We start from the raw sequence: 22085 nt of genomic DNA on the forward strand, positions 1-22085 counted from the left end.
TGCTCTGTTTCCACATTGGCAACAGTCAAAAGCAGAGTTTTCCCACAGGGATTATTCGAAAGAGCCCCTATGTTAAATCACTCCTTTTATTCAAGTTTCTTCATTAGACAGGATGTTGCTGCTGTGGCCACCCTGTCGTCAAACCAATGAGACTTTTTTTTTTTTTTTTTTACATCTCTTTCATTACTGGTGGAAAATATCCCTTCAATAACCTACCGTGTCGCTCAATGGGCATAGTGGTGCCTTCACTTATCATCATAAAATAGGTCATTCGAACTAAGTCATATCATGTCTTATTTCGAATGACAGGGAGTCTAACACCGAACCACCTTAGACTGTATGATAGATTTCAGTCACTTTAGTTTTAGATTAGTTCATTAAGAAGAGAAAGTATTAAGTGCACGGTGCCCGTGGATATTGTGCAAGTATGTTAAGATATACCCTATAAATATATAAATCAAGTAAAATACTAAACGCAGAATTTACAAGCAGCTCTTTTTGTCTAGATTTCCTCCTCCTCGGCTTTTATTTGTTTATTTTAAATAATTAATATTTGCGAGTATTAAAACAGGGAGCAACGAAAACACTAGACGTGCCATGAATCAAGCTTCAGTGGACTTCTCCGCCCATTGGAAAACGTCACATGTCGTCACCTCAATCGGGAATTATCAAAAAAAAAAAATTAAATAAATAAATCCCAGCTCCCATTCTGTTATTTCCCACAGCACTTTAAGGAAACACTACTTGAGTTTAGCGGTCGCTCCGAACAAACGCAACTTAGGGTAAACAAATATGAAACGGACTGGGCTTGTAATAACAGCGTATTTAGGAGCGTTTAGTCTTCTTCTTTGCCTGTATTCGGTCAGAGGTAAGTGTCCTTTCAGACTAACGAAGCGTTTCGAAACTCATTAATCGTATGCAAAACTCCTCACAGGCTCTTGTTTGTTGCTTTTAGGTAGGCTTTATGTAGGATAAACATTTTTTTTTTTAAAGAGTCCATTCATCCTTTTTGTCCGTGTTGTGACTTGGAAACTTCCACCCAGTCGTATTTTCCATGACATTTTTTTCCTTTTTCCTGATTTGATTTCCTCCTGGAGAAACGTAACTAGGTCGTGAACCTGTTTGGCTTCTTTGGCTTCTCGTTTTTTAGACTGTAAATCAAAGTGTCATTGTGAGGTAAAAAGTGCCGAGGGAGGGTGTTAATGATAGATAGATAGATAGATGATAGATGAATGACTAAATAGGAGATGTGCAACAGGTTGGTAACCGATTAAAATGCAGTAATTCCTCTGAAATATTCTTTCTACTCTGCTCTGAAACGCATCATTTGTAATTGTCATCTTGACATAGCTGTTCTGAAAATATTTTCATTTGGTATGTCAGGGGACTGAAACATTCTGGATGCAGTGTTTCCCACAGGGCAGTTGCGATGTAATCGGTACTGATTACATAGCCATACCAGCTTATTATTTTCCCGGTGGAGTGCGTGATTAAATGTGACATGACTCTGTTATTACATGTGAGACTGTTATTGCTTCGTCCTATTTTGCACAGTGGTTATTGTAAGAGGCAGTTTTTTCTATTTGTGTCCCTCGTGCACCATTCACAATCGTTTCTTGAATGTAATTACATTTACAGACAGATGTGGAAACAGTGATGCACCTCAAAGCCTGTATCCTACTGAAATAGTCTGCTCGGCTTATATTGTATTGAAGTGGACACCTGTGGACACCTTTCTGGTCACACAAAGAGGCGATGCAGATTGAGCAAGAAGCAACAACATGGGCTCGTGTCTGGAGCCTGCGTGAACCAGCTGTCCACTCAAATGTGCCGTTTAACCAGCAGGACTTGAAATGTGTCAGTCAAACACCTGTTGCCATCAGGTGCTTTGTTTTTCATTCTCTTTGCTGCTGAGATGTTTGTATACATTCGGCGCCTGATTATCATCCACCTGTTGGGTCAGGTGTGCGGCATGCCCGGAGCTACTCTGAGCTCCTGCACTCTTGTGTAACTGCTCAGTCCTGAAAGAGCAACATGGCTAATCCTGCAAGCTCTTAATCCTGAAAATAAAGATGTTCAACTGTCTGCAGTGGCTTTGTATTAGCGGGCTGGAAATGTTTACGCCTTTCTATTTTCTTCCGGTGAATTTGTTCTCAAATAGGATTTTAACTGTTGGCACAACAAGAAACCAGTTGCACATTCCAGTTTTCCTGCTTATTTTAAAAGTTGTTTGCTGTACACATTTTCGAAAGATCTCTCTATTCTAAATCTTTATGTAACAGGACAAAATGAAAAATAACCTGGTCCTTGCCAGGTCTTAGAATGAAGTAAATACAAGCTCTAATGAACAACAGCACATGACATATTACACAATGTCATTATTTAGCAAAAACTAAGTCAAAATGAGGAAGCGGTGTAGGAAAAAAAACGAATTACATCCCGTGATTCATCAGCTTGTAGAACCTTTAGCAGCAATAACTTGCTTTTCTGTATGAGGTTTATCAGACTCATGTTGTGGAAAAGTTTTGGTTCCCTCAGTATGGGTTCAGTTCATAGAGATTTGTAAACATTGGTTTATGCACAACTCTCTTAAGTACCCACCACAGCATTTCAGTCAGGTTGAGGTCTGGACTTTGACTGGACCATTACAACACCTTGATTCTTTCCTTTTTCAGACATTCTGCTGTAGATTTGCTGCTGTGTTTTGGATTATCGTCCTGTTGATGACCCAGTTTCAGCCAAGCTTTAGCTGTCGGACAGATTTGACTCTAGAATACTTTGGCATACACAGAAGTTCATGGTCAACTTAATGACTACAAAGCGTCCAGGTCCTCTGGCTGCTTGGTATGAGGTGTTTGTGCTGATATGCTGTGTTTGGTATTCTTCAAACATGCTGGCTTTGCATTATAATCAAACATCTCCACTTTGCTCTCACCTATCCACAGAATATTATTCCAGAAGTCATGTTGCTTTTTAAGATGCAACTTTGCAAACCTAAGCTGTGCTGCCATGTTCTTTTTGGAGAGAAGAGGCTTTCTCCTGCAACCCTTCCAAACAAGCCATACTTGTTCAGTCTTTTTCTAATTATACTGTCATGAACTTTAACATTTAACATGCTAACTGAGGCCTGTAGAGTCTGAGATCAGGCTTTTGGTTTTTTTTGCAGTTTCTCTGAGCCTTGGGGTGATCTTGTTGGGACGTCCACTCCTGGGAAGATTGGCAAATTTCTTAAATGTTTTCCATTTGTGGACAATCTTTCTTACTGTAGAACGATGGACTCCAAATAGTTTGGATATGACACAACCCTTCAAAGATTAATGGGCAACAACAACTGCTTCTCATAGATTATTGCAGACGTCTTTTCTCCTGGGCATTGCACTAACACATACCCAAAAGCTTAAGACCAGCAAACTGCCAAAACTTCTGCTTTTATAAAGGTGCTCACACTTGTTAATGATTAATTAATCAAGTGTATTTGATTAGCAGTACCTGGCTGCTACTTACCATTCTTAATTCATATGGAAGCAGTAAGGAAGGAATTGGGTTTTCACACACTGCTTCTGCATTTTGACCTTGTTTTTGCTAAATAAATAATGACACGGTATTATGTCATATATTGTTGTTCATTTGAGGTTGCATTGACCTAACTAGTATGTGGTAAGTGCCAAATGAATAAATTCATTTCATGTTTTGACCTCACTGGCAAACAAAATGAATATAAACTTCAGTGGGTCCTGCTTGGGCGGCTCAAAGCTTGAAATTTGACTCTGACGTGGCGTCTGGTGAGTCAACTGCAGGGAAAAAAAGGAGCAACATGAGTAAAAGGTGTTGCCATTTTGACAGGTCAAGTGGGACTCGTAAATCTATGCTCTGCGTATCCTGCTGGAGGTTTTTGCCTTTGTTTTACTTTGTCCAGCCAGGATCTGTGAGTCAGCAGATGTGGTGTCACAGCTGCAGCTCCACTTTGTTGTTCCAAATACTCAGGCCTGAAACTCCATCGACAAAGAGCAAACACAGTGCATCTAGTGGTTGTCATAACTCTGAAGATTCAACAAAGCCATGCATGTATCCCAGCCTCTCAACCGGGAAAAAATAGAAGCATAGATCCATGCTATGTTTGGATAGCCTGGGCGAAAGCCGACTGTTGACTCTGTCAAACAGTCTGGGAAAACCCAAGAGGAATCCGTTTCCATGGAGGGCGGGACCTTACCCAGCAACTTAAATTCATTGGAGTAACGGAGTTCCCTTAACCAATCATAATGTTTAGAAATGACGTTGGTTATGCGCCGAGGTTCATGCTTACTCTCGCGAGGCTCTAGCTCGCGAATCACGCTTCCCACATCCGCTTTCATTATACCGGTACCATTTGATAAATCAAACTTTTCCCAAAGCCAGTTGGAAGGAGAGCTACGACATCCTTGCCACTAACAAAATTGACGAGGCATTCCTCTTGCTCTCGTTTTAATTGTGTAATGCTCTCCAGAGTTGAGACAACTTCATGGATAGCTTCTAGCGTTCTTCCGTCGCCATGTTTATTTCCGCTGCGGTTGAACTACAATTATATGGACTACAATGGACTCCGCGCGTGAGTTCTGCGTCACCACTCGCAACTGTTTGCTGATTGGCAAAACACTGAGCGAACCGAGGTAGGGGGATTTGGCCAGACTATGTGCGGAGCCAAAATCTTTGGGCGGAAGTACGTAGGATGGCGTCGCCAGGCTAATGTTTGGAGTGATGGCCTTCCGTAAAGAGACAAAAGGTTTTGATATCTCAGGCTATCCTGCCTCCGTTTTGGTGACTCTTTAAATCAATATCTTCTAGGTTCTGCAAGACAAAGAGTTCAAATATAGTTATATTTTTCCAGGAATGGAACTGTTGTTTTTATACTTTGTTTCACTTGAACAGTGGAAGAAGAAGTAAGAGGAAGTTAGGTCAAAGTATCAATGTAAAACTTCGGGAATACTTACTTTGAAGTAAAGGACTGCAGTGCAGTGATAGTGTTACTTATGTGAAAGTATGGAAGAATAATAAGGAAACGGTAATTACTATAAATACTCACGGCAGGAAAATGCTGCCTTCATTATTAAACTGCATTTTACTATTGTCATTCAGAGTCCAACTATTTAAAATCAGGCTGCAGATAATGATTTGTTTTATTATAAATAAATCTTCGGATCGTTTTTTCTGTTACTTTATTGGTGTTTGGTCTCAAAGCAGCATCATCAAAATATGAGCGTTGTCCACTCAACAGCACAAACATCTAAAGTATTAAAATTGCTTTAAGAATACAGTTGCATATTTAAAAAGCTGGAGTCTTAAAACGTTGGTGTGTTTAATTGAGAGTGACTTGAAAGCTTTTCAGAAATAATTTTTAATTCATTTTAGCTCAATCAGCCAAGCTTTTAAGCTGTACTTTAATCTAAGAAAAACTTTTATCAAAATCAAATCAAATCAAATTTATTTGTATAGCACATTTCATGTACAAACGATTCAAAGTGCTTTACATAAAATAAAATCATTGCAGCAGGGAGTGGAAGAAGCATTAAAAGTACATGAAAGAATATAAAGAGAAACAAAAAAAAATAATTTAAATTCATTTAAAAACAAGCAACAGTCAAGATAAGTTCAAAGATACCGTGCAGATTTCATGCATAGACACATGACAATTACACAATACATTACAAATACATACAAATGCATTTGTTTGATTAGAATCTTAATCTTGTAAAGTAACTGGTTACCAAACACTTCCCTTTGAAATATAATGGAGTAAAATTATCAAAAAAGTTGAAAAGTTTGTACATAATGACAGTGAGTAAAAGTACATTGTTATTTTACACAACCCAAATTCTTCTGATTCTTTATCATTTTCTTCTATTTAACATACAGAATTTGTAACGATGACACCACATCAAAGATCTCCTCACTCAAGCAAGCCAAAAATAATTCAGAGTGTGCTCTGTCGCTTGAATATGTTTATTTTGACCCCACTTATGTGGTGACTTTATACTTGACAACATTAAGATAACCTCTGACTTTAACACTTGTGATTTGATGTTTTCAGTTGAACTTAAGCCTTTTGGTCTAAAAATACCGGAGACCTATCCACAAAAGATTCAAAACTGCGTTATTTTGAAATTCCCTTCCACCTATCAATTCATTTCCCAAGTGCAAGACAGCATCCAATAAGTAACCATGCAGAAAATAAGTACTTACTTTCTAAAGCATTTATCATTTTTTTCGATTTATTGTATTTTAGCTGTGCTGTAACAGTGAAATTACATTAAATAGCACCCTGTCAACCATGAATATGGACCTGAGTGAGAGGATTTAATACAGGGTTCCTACAGGTTTCTTCAAGTCAAATTTAAGTCTTTTTAAGACCTTTTTAAGACCATTTATAAAAAAAAAAATAATACCTATTTCACGGCCTATTTCACAGACCTACCGGCAAAGAAAAACTTTTTTTTTTTTAAATTTGTTCATTTATTTCTCAAACAAATGAAAGTGTGGACTGTGTAAAGCATTGATGAAACATTGCAGCATAGTAGTAGTAAACGCTACAACACCACAGCACAGACACAGACAACAAGCCAAACAGAGGTGTGAAAAATCAAAGAAAAGTTCAGCAGACCACAAAAAAGTTTAACTGACACAGTTAAGTTGTTTTTTAACATTGGTTATGTTAGCTAGCTACTTATTCCATGCTGGGAATATGGGGAGTAGTGAGAACTATAAACAATGAAAATCAACTAAAAAAATGAGAACATAGAATATCTCATCGAACATAAGAACGAACGGTGATTTGTTTACCTTGGACACCAGTTCCTCTTTAATATACACAACTAAACCAAACTTGGCTATGTCCGCCGTTTTGTCGGGACCACAAGTAATTGTGGCAGCGATGTCGGAATCGGGGAACATGCATTTAAACAACTCTGAAATACCCTCGTTTTCATTATATGAATGGTGTTTGGTGATTGTGTTAGGAGTCCACAACACCTCTGCTTTCATGTTTGGTGTGGACCCAAAAGCTGTTTGCAGATCTACTCGAGTTGCGGTGACAGTCGTAACTGGAGGGGCTGTACTAGCAGTTGGCTGGTTAACGTTATCTGCTAGCTCAGATACATTAAAGCTGCAGTCTGCAACTCTTTTTCAAGCATAATGCCTGGAACTGTCTGGGGATTCTTAAAGTAGTACATTAAATACCCCAATACAAAAAAAATTAGTTCTCTAGGTCCCCTATATGTTCCGCTAGGTCCCTCCAAAGCCAGCAGGTTTGTTTACAAAATTGCAGATCGGACCGGTAAAAAGTAACCAATCAGGTTTACGAGCTGGGCTCTGCTGCCTGTCAATCACCGATTGTGCACGCGCGATACAAGGTAGGCTCGTCCCCACGCTTATTTATCTAGACTATTGAACTTCATTACGGGCTAGTCTACTTACTGTGTCTTCCATGATTGCAAATGACAGGTGAGTTGATGAATGAGGAGTCGTGTACTCGAATATGGCGTGCACGTAGACGTGCACAAGTTCTCATGTGTTTTGATGGGGCGGGACAGGAAGTTGAATAACTTTTTATTTTTCGGTTAAAAAATAAGCATTTCTTGCATTTTGCGACTACGGAGGTCACCGTTTTCAACTACAAGCGTTCTCATAGATCATGTAAACTCTTAAAATGCCAAAAATTTGGACTTTACGTATGACAACAACAAATCCTGCAGACTGCAGCTTTAATAGCTAACTGGCTAGCGTTGGCCGGTTGAAACACCCCGGCGATGGAAGGAGTTTGATCCTTCGCTTTGATATTTTTCATGTGCCTGAAGTACTTGGTGTGAGACTCTACGACATTTCCCCATAATCCCAGCAAGAGATGGGAAGCAAGGAAACGCAAACAAATGTTAAAAAACAACATAACGGCATAAGTTAAACTTCCTTGTTTTCTGCTGAGATTTGCCTTGATTTTTCACGCTTCTGCTTGGCTTGTTGCTGTGGTCTGTGTCAGTGCTGTAGCAATGTGACGTGCTCGGACCCGGGGCGCAGCGGTAGCGGCAGCGTTGCGTTCTCAATGATTGGTTCCGCCACTCTTCATTTAGGCTACGTTATTTAGGCTTTTTAAAATAATTGTCGCCTAGTTGACAAATGAAACGTTTGAGGAGAATGCGATACGGAGAAGTTACTGCACAAATTTTAAGACCCAGATATCAAAATTGAAGACTTTTTCAAGTCTTTTTAAGGTACTATTTCCAAATTCATAAATTCAATGCTTTTAAGACTTTTTAAGACCCCGCGGGAACCCTGTAATACTTGTACATGATGTAAAATAATAGTAATAAGTTATTGATAATGTACCAAATGAAGATAAGTGAGGCAGTGAAACAAATGTCTATGTTTATTTGAGCGAAAACCTTTAGCAAGGCCCAAAGGGAAGAAGCCCAGAGAGAGGAGAAAAACAAGAATATTTACAGTGTTTCTTAAACAAGATCATTTAGTTTTGTCTGGTTTTTGTTCCATCTCACTTGAGGAGATAGCTCCTGCAAAACAAGAATACAGATGCCGCAATGGAATGCAATTTCATGTACCAGGATATGAGAAGATACACGAGAGTAAAAGATTTTTTCTGACACACCCTCTGTTTTTCAAATGTGTTGTTATGGTAGTTTTGATAAGCCTTACACTCCCTGTTTCGCTGTGTGTTATTCTCCCAGGTGACTACTGTGAGGTTAATGTTTGCCATAATGGAGCAACATGCGTGACGGGCGTAGGAGATGATCCCTTCATCTGCATCTGTGCGGATGGCTTTGGTGGAGACACCTGTAACCTGACAGAGACAGGTAGGTTGGAAACACAGTATTCCGGAGGAAAGTCGTGGTTGTTGGTATATTTGGGCTAACGAATGCCTTTTCTTCCCTCCTTCAGGACCCTGCAGTCCTAACCCCTGTAAGAGCGATGGGACGTGTGAAGTCATCGCTCCGACCAGAAGAGGAGATGTTTTCAATGAATACGTCTGCAGATGTCAGCCCGGCTTTGAGGGAGTGCACTGCCAGATCAGTAAGTTTACTTCTGCCTGGATCTCAGGTCTCTGAGCTGCCAGCTTTTTGCCTCGCGCACCTTTAAAGTCACGTGTTTACAAAACCATTGCAATCCCAGCAGATCATTTATATTTTTAAAATGATGGACTTTTTTTTCCAGCAGCAGCAGGCCAGAACCCAAAGTGTCCAAAGAGAAAATTCCACTTTAGGCAGATTTCTCTACAAGTGTGAGCACTTGAGAAGTTTTTCCACCCTGCCAACATGTCAGCAGTGAAAGTGATGTGTCTGCTCAGCAGTTTCATGAAAGGGACTCTTTCAGTGGGTGCTGTGGTTATTCTGTTTGGCTAATTAGTAAAAGACCCCTCCAAGTCTCTTAGCATGCACATTCGCTCCACACACGGTCAACACTGCATTTCTTTTGTGCTGAAGTTTGAGCCAATCAGATTAAGTTTTGATTATAATTCATTCCACTGTGTCCTCTTCAGAAGATACTGAAGCTTCTTTAATTATTGGACAGCTTTGGGGTTTATTACAGGAAAAATTCACTTTAAAAGAGGCAGATTCCGAAAGGAGAACTCACTGAAGGAAAATGTTGATCTCTTTTATTTGAAACTGTAGCTTTAACTCTCAGAACTTTAACTAATCCTTCAATTTGAGGAAGCATTTTTTTGTGACCTAATCTTCCCAAAGCCCAGAGTCTGACCACCAACTGGAATGTTGGTGAAGTCTACTCACAAAAATCTTCTAATTTTGAATCAGCTAAATTTTTACTGGTTGGACTACAATCAAAGTGAATGAGTTGGAACCTGTCCAGTATTAACTGTTCACATACGTTCACAGTTGAGAATAATTATATGAGCAATCTGAGGTGAATAAGGAGAGGTTGTTGTGTAAGAAGGAAAATTTCCATTGCTATTCTAGAGACAATTGAAAAATTAACAGGATTTAAAGTTTCAGTTTGAAAAAAAGAAAATCTCTCTTCAGACGATGAAATATTCAGTACTGGCAGTTTCTTGCAGGTCGGATAAAAGTAATTTCCCAGTCTACCTCTAAGTAGAATCGCTTGTTTCTCAATGGTATTAGCCGTGCTGAGCCAGTGTTGTGGCATTTGTTTTTGAGTTGTGACCAATCCTCTTAGCATTAACGGGAACAGGACCCAAACAGACCCAAGTGGCATTACGTCAGTTTGTCATCTGCTTCAGTTCAGAAGTTAGTTAAGAACGCAGAAAAAACTTGGCACACAGGCACAGTTGATAGCTTGTGCTCAGCTTAGGTTTGCTCTTTTTTTCAAGGTAGGGTCGAATAAATTTTGTGCAGTAGTTTTTCTGAGGTGACTGGTTGAAAATGATATTCTGTTCTTTGGTCTGGCAGCTAAATGTATAAATACACATACAGGAAATGTAGAGCCAGTACATTTACACACTCAAACAGATGCAGACAGTGGGTATATACACAGACTTATGCATACATGAGTCATTTAACAGATTGTTTTGACTGTGTCTAGCTTTGGGTTTTGAGTGGTTCTGTTTGGAAGCAACACAAACAGTCTGTACTCAGACCTTATCTGGGTGTGGTGAGTACGCTCTAAATTTATGCATTTGGATCAAGGGAACATCATAAACATCAACTGATATCAAGCACGTCCAAAAAATACTGTCAAAGGTGAGCTTTATGTTTTGATTGATTATCATCACTCTTGTTGCCTGCTTTGTCAGCCCTCTTTTAGAATATGTAGGTCAATTAGAGAAATGGAAAGACTCAAATCTGCTGCTGATCAGCTGAAACTGCACATCCACCCGACTTCTCTTCAAAAATCATCTGTTGGTGCTGTGGAAGTCTTCCACCTTGTGGAAATTAGGGTGCATTGCATTTTTACTGTGACAGAGAGGGTATTCTTCTCTGTAGTTTATGCATTTATTTATTTTTGAATTTATGTGACAGTGACAATACATAAGTCATGGCTGATTTGCAGAGATTGTTCCTAAAATCTTTTGTCAAAGAATTGAAAATAAATAATTACTTATATTGGAAAATGTTCTCCTAATAATCCTGTTTGTGCTAATTCTTTTCCCTGAGTGGATGTCTGAGATGGACAGAATATTAATGAAACGTCTAAAAATCGCATTCATCGACTCACCTTTCATCCCAAACCTGCTCCTCCTGCTCTGTGTTGCCCTCTGGGGCATTTCTGTCGTCGTGTTAGATTCAAGAGAAATTACTTGTCACAATGTTGGAGACACAGTGAGTCCATTGTGGTGGTTCACCTGTCTCAGCCCCCTGTTTTCTCTGAGTCATTGTTGGGAAGATCTCCAACAGTCATCCTTTTTTGTGATTGTTGCTTGACACAGAATATTTCTTTAATCTATGACACAAGTTAGTTTTAGGACATTTAAAATGAACTGATTGTTGTGTTTGTCAGATGTGAATGACTGTGCCAAGCAGCCTTGTACGAATGGTGGGACATGTCGAGATCTTGATGGAGACTACACCTGCCAGTGCCCCTCACCGTATGTTGGAAAACAATGCCAGCAACGTATGTTCACCATCTATCGTTTCCCAGATATAAACAGAGTGATTTCTTTCCAAACCATTACAAAATATTGTAAAATGACTGGTTTACCTTGAGATAAGTAAAATATTTAAACAGTTTAGAGGTAAAGAAATCAGAAATATTGTTTGCCAGGTTGTATTTCTCTGCTGGGGATGGAAGGAGGAGCGATTGTGGAGTCCCAGATTTCTGCGTCCTCGGTGCACTATGGCGTTCTCGGTCTTCAGCGCTGGGGCCCAGACTTGGCTCGGCTCAACAACCAAGGCATCGTCAACGCCTGGACGTCAGCCACACATGACAGGAACCCGTGGATTGAGGTGAGAGAAGCAAGCATTTTAAAGTCATAACAACAACAAATAAGAGCAATGCCACTGGCTGACGCCTGAATCTTTCTATAAAGATTAATATGCAGAAGAAGATGCGTCTGACGGGCATCATCACTCAGGGAGCAAGTCGCATGGGCGCGGCTGAGTACATCAAGGCCTTTAAAGTGGCGAGCAGCTTGGATGGAATCAGTTACATCACTTACAAAGCAGATTCCGTACGCAGGGATAAGGTTAGACGTTACACTGTTATAAATAATGTGTTTATGGCTTATATTTTCTTCAGTATACTCACCTCTTGTTTGTGTGCTGAAGGTTTTTGTGGGGAACATCGATAATGACAGCACAAAGACCAACCTTTTTGAGCCTCCTATCGTGGCGCAGTACGTCCGCATCATTCCTGTGGTTTGCCGCAGGGCCTGCACGCTGCGCCTGGAGCTGGTGGGCTGTGAGCTCAATGGTAAACACAAAGAAAAAACACCCCTTACAGTTTTAACACGCATAGAAAGTTCTGAAACTTCAACAGATGTTGAAGGCAGGTAAAAGTCTAAGATGATGTCAAATCAAGCCAAGTCAAGACATGGCCTCTGTAAATCTCCTGATTTAAGAGAAGCGGCATACCGAGGTTTTGTTTAATTCATCCACTCTCCATTGTTTTACTGCGTTGATATCACACTGACGGGCAAAAGGGTAGTTAAAAGTTTATTTTAAACTGCAAAACGTCTAGTTTTTAGACCACATAGAAAGAGTATTGTATAAACAGTAGTCTGTGGGTAGCATTGGCCATGCAACAATAATAGCAGCCAGTCACAGCACTCACAACACGCACAACAAAAACTTTTGGGTTTCTGTCCGCCTTCATCCTTTGTCTTCTCTTGATTGTAATAATTATAACCTTTACAGGGAAACAGGGTTTATGTAAACAGATGGGTTTATGTAAACAGATGGGTATCTTTGTGAACTTTATTATCTTTACTTTTATTCTATTATCTTTACTTTTATTTACTCTGTGCACCTCTTTCTATTCCTTCCATTTGGCTGTTGGTGGGTGTTAAATTAATCAGTCGCATGCTATGTGGATTTTCTTCATTTTCTTCAAATGGTGGGTGAAGCTCATTCCTCTCTTTATCGGGTGATTTCAATTGTCTTTTCCTTTTCTTGTCCCTTCTTTCTCTTTCTGTCTCTTTTCCTTCCTCTCCCTCCATCTTGCCTTTTGCCTTGGATTCACAGTATATTCAAACATGGCAGGTTGCTCTGAACCTCTGGGAATGAAGTCTCGTCTCATCTCCGACGACCAACTTTCAGCCTCCAGCACTTTCCGCACGTGGGGCATCGATACTTTCACTTGGCATCCTCAGTTTGCCCGACTGGATAAGGCAGGAAAGACAAACGCTTGGTCTCCCGCCAACAACAACTGCTCAGAGTGGATCCAGGTGCTGGAAACTTTAGTGATGTCATTACTGATAATATTTCCTTGAAGCCTGCAGGTTCTGGAGAATCTCACTGTTTTTTTGTGGTCCCTCCCCAGGTTGATCTTCAGAAGACAAAACGCCTCACAGGAATCATCACTCAGGGTGCAAAGGACTTTGGGGTGTTGCAGTTTGTGTCAGAGTTTAAAGTTGCATACAGCAATGATGGAGAATCATGGCGTATAGTGAAGGATGAGAGCACCGGCAACGATAAGGTCAGACAAACGTGGTCATACCTGAAATGTCTTCCATCTATACAGCGTTCTCTGTGCATAAAGTATTATTCAAAAGTCTTGAGCCACCCCAAATTTCTATTATTTTGCCTCCAAGAAGCCAGAATTGTTTGTAATCTAAGTGATCTTGAGCAATAGTTCCCCAGATTTTCTGAAGGTCTTTTAAAGCTTTTCATTAAACATCAGCTGCTTTTTGCTTCATTTTCAGTCCAGCCACTAAACATTGACCTATGAATCATAGAGGCATAGAAAGACACCCAACTCAAGGGATGTCCAGTGTCGTGCCTAAACATAACAGGCAACTGAGCAAAAAAAAACATTTTTATTTGTATCTTTAGCCTGTCGCAAAGAAATATAATTGCATCTATGAAAATTGTGAAAGATAACAGTCTGACAGACTTAGAATAATATTTTTGAACCAACAGGGCGATTCTCAGAGTTATTAGCTGATAACTTGGCATATCCCTGTAGGGTGAGAAGGGTGTCCTTAAGAAAATCTGTGGAAACTGGACAAAGACTTTGAGGACAGAAAAAGTGTCAGGACTAAAAAAAAATGTATCCACAGCAGATGAAGAGTATCTAAAAGTGATGTCTTTAAGAAATAGAAAAAAAATCAAACAAAGACCTGATATGGGACTTGAGAGATGCATCTGGACCTTTAGCTGACCCATCTACTGTTCACCGAAGGAGGTCAAGTATCCATTCTTACTGAAGGGAAACTGGGAGAAAGGGCTGAGCTGTGCCAAATGACACAAGAAGTGGAATGAAAATCAGTGACAACAGGTCTTATGGAGGGATGAATCCCCTCCAGAGCCCAGACCTCAATGTTACTGAAGCAGTGTGGGATCATGTTGACAGAGAATGGAACAAAAGGCAGCCGACATCCAAAGAAGAGCTTTGGGATGTCCTTCAAGAAGCCTGGAGAACTATTCCTGAAGACTCCTTAAAGAAATGACAGAAAGCTCGTCTGAGAGGGTTCAGGCTGTGGTAAAGAATAAACATGGTCACACCAAATACTGCCTTTCAAGATAATTAGAATTGTACAAACTCTTTTTGCCTTTTATATAGTGTTTATATTTTTGTTTGCACGTGTTTGAATAAAATCCGCAGCTATTTGTCATTTTCCTGGCGACATATAAAGAAACGAGGGGTGGCTCAAGACTTGTAGCACAGCACTGTGTGTCTAAGTCAGTGTTATTTTTGCTTTGATGAATATGAATGCTGAAAGATTTAATACCTCCACTTCTAATTGTTTTTGTAAAAAACGTAGTCCAAAAAAGTACAAAAAGTTAAAGATTACTGTAAGCTGGTCCTCGCTGAAGGAGTGGAAGAGCTTTTCTCCTCATTGTAAACTCCCTTTTAATGAGAATTTTAGCCACAGCAGATGAACACATGATCCATTAAAACTGCAAAACAAGCTTTGATGTTTTTACTGAGCACAGAGCTTGAAGACCGGTGACATACTCAGTGCTTTGTCTGGCGACTCTGAATGTCTGGGTGTTGCTGGTGGATCTGGGTTGTGAGCACAGCTCAGTTTAATGGACATCACACAAATGTTGGTTCAAATTGAAGTAGTTGGTCGCCTTCCTCACTCCTTCAGCTGGTAACTCTGACAGCAGGGCTGAGACCCTTCAAAGAAGATTGGGGAAAATTGCACATTCACCATGTAAGTAAAACTTTGACTCAACTTTTATTTTCAGCTTTTCCAAGGAAACATTGACAACAACACCCATAAGAAGAACCTGTTTGAGCCTCCTTTCTACGCTCGATATGTCAAGGTCATCCCCTGGGAATGGCACGAACGAATCACTCTCCGCATGGAGCTGCTGGGCTGCGATGACTAGAAACTCATTAAAAACCATTTACCCCGTCCTCCATCCCCATCCGGTCGGTCGCTCAAGTTCCTCAGACCACTGTGGTAAATTGATTTGGAGAAGAATCACCTGTTTTGCACTCTATGGAGATCATGTTTGCTGAATAGCTTGGACTTTAACACTTGTAGCACTTTCTGACTAGTGACTTATTTATGTTTACATGGATGAAAATGTTTGACATTGCACCCTTTTGTTGCTCACAGAGCTCTCTGTTGACTATCCATACTTTAGTAGCTTTAACTCTATATATATAGATAGATATATAATTGGGTTTTAGTCCTTACAATTTACTACATGTTAGTATTCAAACTCTTGTATTGTAGTGAAGTCTCTACAGGATGGATATGGATGATAGGCATCAACCCCAGGATCATTGCCTATCATGCCTACCATGCAATGTGTGTTTTGTTACTCAGGTACATACTATTGTAAATGGCCCTGGGCCTGTGTACTACAGACTACATTCTGACATTTCCACGTGTTCTAGCAGAGAGAGTTTGTCCATGAGTAGACAACAGAGGCACATTGATGAAGTCAGGCAAACTTTTGCAAGTTGTTTATTTTCCTCTTTCTGTTTTTTGGCACGTTTTTCTGCTTCTTCTTACTTTACGATTTAATGCTATTTGAATCATTTTTACTACAAATTTGAAATGTGTAGAAAAAATGTTTTTTTTTAGTTTTTTTTAACCCATTGTTGGCCATGAACTGATATCATTATTAAATGATAAACCAAGTCTTTGCTGTTTGTGCCTGTTTGATTAAGAGATAAAAATGGATCCTGATTGTGCTGCAGCTGTTACACTGAACTCAGTCAGATTCTGGTGCTGGTCTCGGAGTCACAGGTTAGTGGCATTAAAAGATTCTTCAGTGAGGTGAAAACACTTGAGGACCAAAGTCTTCTGGAAAATCTAATCCCTTTAATTTCCCAGTCTCTGAAGAAACTACAAATATGAAGTAAAAAAAAAAACATTTTAGAGTTGATACTTTTAGCTTTTATTTTGTATTAAATGCTTTGCCCCGTGTTTATCTTTTTTTTTATACACAGAAATTTGTGTTTCTTAAAATTGTTGGTGACTCTGGGTCATTGTATCTGTGCTTGAGGGAGGGGAGGAGTGGGACCCAAGTTGCAGGCAACCCGATGAAGAAACTTAATAGATTTAATAAGTAAAATAAAATCCATGTGAGCAAAGGGAAAACAAAGGGAAACCAAACAACCAAAGCTTCAAACAAAACGCATAACAATGAGGAACTGAGAAAGAACAATGAAAAACTTAAGGAGCTTTCCTACTGAGGAAAGTAAAAACTAATACAGAGCAGGTGAGGCATTTAGCTACTAAAATCAGCTGTCAAAGGCAGGAAGGAAAACGTAACTGCAGTGAACAAAGGAAGCACAAAAGGCAACAACATAAAACAGGAAGTAAGGTTAGGATTAAAAATGGGAGATAAAAGTAAGTGACCACTGACACCAGGAAGTTGAGAACATAAACATGATAACAGCATATCTGATTAAACATGTCAACAGAGCCAGACATGAATCCAAATAAACCCCCAAAGAACCTCTAAACCGAAACCCAACACAGTCTGACAGTTTGAAATACAGAGCCCCGGACAACAAGAATTTGGCCTGCTGTTTATGAGAGTAATTACACCTTGTTAGACCCCCTCATCACCCTAAACTCGCAGCCCTGGTATGTTTGGCCCCTGGCAACAGCTTTCATCTCTGTGGAATGAATGCAGTGCAGGACGAAGGCATCTCTGACACATCTGTCCTCACAGTCTACTGTACGCAAATCTTGTCCGCTGCACGAGGTGCTTATAAAAGATATAGTGCTTTTAGGAAAATACAGCTGTTATCTGGAAGGAGGTGAGGACCCTTAACAGCAAACATCTGCTATCTGAGATCTCCAGAGATTTCTCTCCACAACAATTGTATTCAAGTAGGCTGGTCCTTATGGAATAAATGTGTGGGGGATTCTTAAACTCATATTTGTGGAAACAGGGCCAAAACAGTTATCTGTGCTGTAGAACAGTGCCAACTGTTTGAGGATACGTTAATACGTTAAGACTTTGCACTAAGTCTTTACAGTGTGTGAAGAAACACTGAATATTTTTGATCATTCAAATGGATACTTTAGAGTTTTCTATGGCATAGTTTTCCATTTAAGACTCTAGTTATTAGATCTACTTGAACACTGACAGGTTGCAGAAAGACATGTTTTGCTGTTCCAGTTTTAGCAGGGGAGCGTCAACTTGACCCTGCTGCTCTTCAGTGAAGGGCTCGAGAACGCTTCATCATCATTATTATTAACATAGCTGTCATACCTGCACCTGTTTTTATCTCCAACAAAGCCTGGGAGGAGGCTGAAATCTGGATAAATGCTTTGCGCATCAGAAGTCGTGCATCCTCCTGAAGACGGACTTTTTCTCTGCAGAATTTTTTTCTGAAGATTGTCAACATTTAAGCTTTTTAAATTTTCATTTTTGAGGGGATTTGAGCCGCAGAGGGGTGAGTGAAGAGGTGAATAAAAGCGACGGTATGTCAAAAACTCTATGATGATGAAAAACTACACCAGTTTGTTGTTTCTGGAATCTGTATTAAGTCTAATTTGTCTTAGAGCTTTTGCATCCTCTTTTTTTTTGTCGTTTATTGCCGTCTTACGTCCCAATTACTTTACTCTCCTAGCATGCATTGGGCCAAAGGTGCAAAACAGAACACAAACAACAAATAATAACATTCAATTACAGGAAACATACATTTCAGAAACTCCAAAGACAGAAAAACGAAAAAACTTCAAAATTTCACAAAAAAAACCCCAAACATATAATCTAAACTATAGTATTTCAATTCAAACGTGTTTTGTGTTTCCAGCTTTGCTGTTGTGTCTGGATTGCTGTTGTAATGTAATGTTGTGTTTATGAAGTCACTGTTTTGTTGTGTGAGATATTGTGTTTTGTGAAGCTTATTTTCTGAAGTTTAATTTTTGTTTAAGCTGCCTGTTTTACAAAATATCATCTTATTCTGTTGTGCCATTGTCTTTTGATGTCAGTGTTATATTTTGTTGTATGTTGCATCTGTCAGTTTTGCTGAAATAAGCCAATGTTTACACTTTGAGAGGATACAAAGAGTAAAATAAATTGTTTTCGGAAATGGTCATTTCCCACATGCAAACCAATGCAGAATAAACCCTTACAACTAAACCCAAAATCATGAACATCTATATGTTCAAATCAGTATACTGAAGTAATACTATTGTGGTAATACAGAGAGAACCCCCAGTGCACCAGTATCAAACGTGGCAACACAACATTTTCTCAGCAATAAGCAGAACGTGTTAACATGGTGTCATGCTGCCCTCTGCTGGCACTATCATGTCATAATATGCTCGAAATACCAGCGCTTGTATGTGGACTAAAAACTCCAGAGAAAATAGCTTGAAAAATATTTTTGCTGTACTCAAATAAACCATTAATCAGATTTCTCTTTACAGGCTTGAAGACTGCATAAATAACATAAACGATCAGGATATAAAACCCAGAATGACGCTTTGTTGCCTCCAACCTGTGCTGCTGTTGGTGGTTCAGCTGCTCCTCTCATGCTGCATCTCGGCTGCTCCCTCAAACCAAAACAACTTCTTCTACAATCGGATCCTCAGTGCACACGGCAACAAAGAGAGTGAGCTCATTATCAGTATAATAGATGTCATCATTTCAACATTATCTTTATATTTGCTGATGCTGCATACAAACGTCTATAGCCTTTATTCTGCAGTTTATTTCAGTGGTGTGAAGCTTCATGTGGACTCTGCTCAGTCATCAGTGTTTGCAGTCAGAGGAGGCAACGCCACCCTTCCATGCAGGTTTTGGTATGAGCCGGAGCTCAGCTCACCACGGGAGGCCATGGTCAGGTGGTCCAGGCTGCCCGCTGCTGGGGGACATGAGGCAGATGTGCTGGTGGCGACTGGCTCGCGCAATCAAAGTTTTGGAGTCTTTAGGTTGTTGAAATAACAAAAAACACAGATCAAAAATAAATGTTTTACATAGTAACCGTATGACCTTGTTTGTCTGTTGGTCAGAGGTCGTGTGGAGCTCAGACGGGATTTCCAAGGAGATGCTGCGCTTGTGATCACTGAACTCCAGCTGAGTGACATCGCCCGTTACAGATGTGAGGTGGTGGATGGATTGGAGGACAAGAGCACGACAGTTCATCTGGAGTTACAAGGTACAGTCCAGAGAAAAAGAAATACTTCTTCCATACCTTTTATTCAGAGTGGATAGCATGTACATCTCTCTGTAACGAAGGCTGCAATTATTTTTGACTATCACAGACCGTGTTATTCATAGCACCGTTTGCACCAGCAGTAGAAATGCTTCAGAATAAAAATAATATATATTTTAGTTGTTCATGCTTCAGCTGTGGTTGTTGTTGATTCTGAAGGCATTGCTCACAAGAAACTTTCACACATCACCATTTCTGAACCTGACCGGTGCTTTTTTACTGCCACAGAAGCATGTCCTCCTGAAAAAGGCATGCTGTAGTTTGTTGCAACAGTAGAAGATCGCGTGGGGGGGGGGGGGGGGGGGGGGGGGTAATAACTTAACAGTATTAGCAGGTGATGGCAGCAATGTGTCACTGTCTCTTATTGGCCCGTTTTGACCTTCTAATGTAACTCCTCCACCCAGGTGTGGTGTTTCCCTTCCAGCACCCTCATGGTCGATACCAACTGGGCTTCCTGGGAGCCCAGCAAGCCTGTGAGGAGCAGGACTCCACGCTGGCCACCTTCACACAGCTTTTCCAGTCTTGGAAAGAGGGCTTGAACTGGTGCAACGCAGGCTGGCTGGCCGACGGGACAGTCCAGTACCCAATCACACGGCCCCGAGCGCCCTGCGGAGGGCACGGCCTCGCCCCGGGGGTCCGGACCTACGGCAGACGGCACCTGGACCTTCATCGCTATGATGTGTTCTGCTTCTCATCTTCACTCCGAGGTGAGGTGGTCTTTTTCAAGACGTAGGCTGGTGTGACAGCAACATGGTCACAGGTTGAAAATAATCTTTTAAGCAGTTTAACTTGCTCAAGCATGAAAATCACAGGTTTTCATTATAACATCAGCACTGTCCAGATGTTCCAACAGATGCTCACTTTGAAACCTAAACAGCTAAATTCAGCATCTCCTGTTAAAGGCTCAGGGCGGGAGACTGGACTGAGGACCGGTTTTCTGTGCCATCTGTTGGTTTCCTTAGCTAGGAAATTGTTTTTGAACTGGCTCTATGAATGAATTGGATTATTTTGAAATGAATTTATTAGATTATAATTACAATGAATTGAACTCCAATTGGCTTGAGCTGGACTATATTATTTAAGTGGCTTGAGATGACATTTGTTGTAATTTGGCGCTTTATAAATAAAAACTGAATTGGATTAAATAAACTGAATTATGTTCACCTGTACTTTGTCTTCACACCCATTCATTTGAAAAATATGACACCTCATTCCTTTAATGCCGATTTCTTTTGTTAAACTCCAAACCAGCTTTATTTGAATACAAATAGTAAGAAAGACAACTTTGAACTCATCCAGACACATTGACCGATCTCTCTCACTATGTAAACTGTTTTTCTTTTTTCTTCAAAGGCAAAGTCTTCTATCTTCAGCCCTCTCGCGAGATGAACCTGACTGAGGCTCAGGAGGCGTGTCAGGGGGACGGAGCACAGATCGCCAAAGTTGGGCAGCTGTACGCCGCCTGGAAGTTCGCTGGGCTGGACCGCTGTGACGCCGGCTGGCTGGCTGATGGAAGCGTTCGCTATCCCATCACCAGGCCACGCAGAAACTGCGGTCCTGCCGAGCCGGGGGTACGCAGCTTTGGCTTTCCCCCTCCCCAGCACAAGCACGGAGTCTACTGCTACAAGCTGGACGATGAATGAGTGCATCAGGTACGCTGCTTTGAACAGTGCGTAAACCAATACTCAACCTGCAGGTACATGAGCACCACGTAAATCACAACAAAAAGAAAAAGCTGCGACTTCACACGATGATCATCAGGAGGTGAAAGCAAATAAAGCAGCATTAAGAGTGCCCTTTCTTTTTTTGTTGGAGGTAATTCAGAATTGACCTCTTAGGAGGAAATCCCTTTTTCCTCATAAGTAGTGTTCATGCAAAAGAAGGAACACATTACCTTTTAAAAAAAATAAATAAAAAAAAATAAAAAAATCAGATTTTTCCTTCAACGGAGGCTTCATGTATAAACTCAGTACAGGGATGCTTATATTATACGAATGTAAACTGTCATCTCATTGTATGTTTGTTCTCTATAATTCCTTCTTCTGTACATGAAAGCCAAACATTCATTTTACTGTTATGCCATCTCACCTTTGATGGTGTTAACTAGTGTTAGCAAACTTGACACTTCTACTCGTGCTTGCAATTTTGCCCGCTTGATAAAGGCTGTGAAATGCAACCCGACAGCTCAGAAACAAAAACTAAAGGTGTTGGCTGATTTTTATGTTGTTAAATTAATAGACGGTGCCTTTCCTTACCATTAAAACCTTTGCACAGAAGATCCGTGTCTCAGTTTGTCTTATATCATGAGCCCACTAAAGCCCACACAACTT

At 40.3% G+C, this 22085-nt stretch overlaps 2 protein-coding genes across 4 annotated transcripts; both read left to right on the plus strand.

Moving 5' to 3' along the window:
- Window positions 1-689: 689 nt before the first annotated feature.
- LOC142390805 (lactadherin-like) lies at window positions 690-16213 on the plus strand. Of its 3 annotated transcripts, none has more exons than XM_075476695.1 (10): window positions 690-868; window positions 8709-8834; window positions 8920-9051; window positions 11452-11565; window positions 11716-11897; window positions 11981-12136; window positions 12219-12363; window positions 13152-13336; window positions 13432-13587; window positions 15306-16213. In XM_075476695.1, the coding sequence occupies exons 1-10, from the start codon at window positions 793-795 to the stop codon at window positions 15447-15449; spliced, it is 1416 nt and encodes a 471-aa protein (XP_075332810.1). In that variant the 5' UTR covers window positions 690-792; the 3' UTR covers window positions 15450-16213. The 3 variants fall into 3 exon arrangements, with proteins under 3 accessions (XP_075332810.1, XP_075332721.1, XP_075332902.1); XM_075476606.1 differs by having other exon boundaries at window positions 691-868; window positions 13134-13336; XM_075476787.1 differs by lacking the exon at window positions 690-868 and having other exon boundaries at window positions 8654-8834; window positions 13134-13336.
- Window positions 16214-19016: 2803 nt separating this feature from the next.
- Window positions 19017-22045, plus strand: LOC142390965 (hyaluronan and proteoglycan link protein 3-like). Its single transcript, XM_075476912.1, has 5 exons — window positions 19017-19152; window positions 19249-19471; window positions 19553-19698; window positions 20160-20462; window positions 21109-22045. The coding sequence occupies exons 1-5, from the start codon at window positions 19017-19019 to the stop codon at window positions 21396-21398; spliced, it is 1098 nt and encodes a 365-aa protein (XP_075333027.1). The 3' UTR covers window positions 21399-22045.
- Window positions 22046-22085: the final 40 nt, after the last annotated feature.

The sequence above is a fragment of the Odontesthes bonariensis genome, chromosome 1 (genome assembly GCF_027942865.1).
Source record: "Odontesthes bonariensis isolate fOdoBon6 chromosome 1, fOdoBon6.hap1, whole genome shotgun sequence".
NCBI lineage: Eukaryota > Metazoa > Chordata > Actinopteri > Atheriniformes > Atherinopsidae > Odontesthes > Odontesthes bonariensis.

Bases quoted from the DNA above. Each gene is read 5' to 3' on its own strand.
- LOC142390805 (XM_075476606.1), top strand. From the start codon at position 793: ATGAAACGGACTGGGCTTGTAATAACAGCGTATTTAGGAGCGTTTAGT. The intron at 8,835-8,919 runs GTAGGTTGGAAA...TCCCTCCTTCAG, and splicing joins CTGTAACCTGACAGAGACAG to GACCCTGCAGTCCTAACCCC. The intron at 11,566-11,715 runs GTATGTTCACCA...ATTGTTTGCCAG, and splicing joins TGGAAAACAATGCCAGCAAC to GTTGTATTTCTCTGCTGGGG.
- LOC142390965 (XM_075476912.1), top strand. From the start codon at position 19,017: ATGACGCTTTGTTGCCTCCAACCTGTGCTGCTGTTGGTGGTTCAGCTG. The intron at 19,153-19,248 runs GTGAGCTCATTA...TTTATTCTGCAG, and splicing joins TGCACACGGCAACAAAGAGA to TTTATTTCAGTGGTGTGAAG. The intron at 19,472-19,552 runs GTTGTTGAAATA...TCTGTTGGTCAG, and splicing joins CAAAGTTTTGGAGTCTTTAG to AGGTCGTGTGGAGCTCAGAC.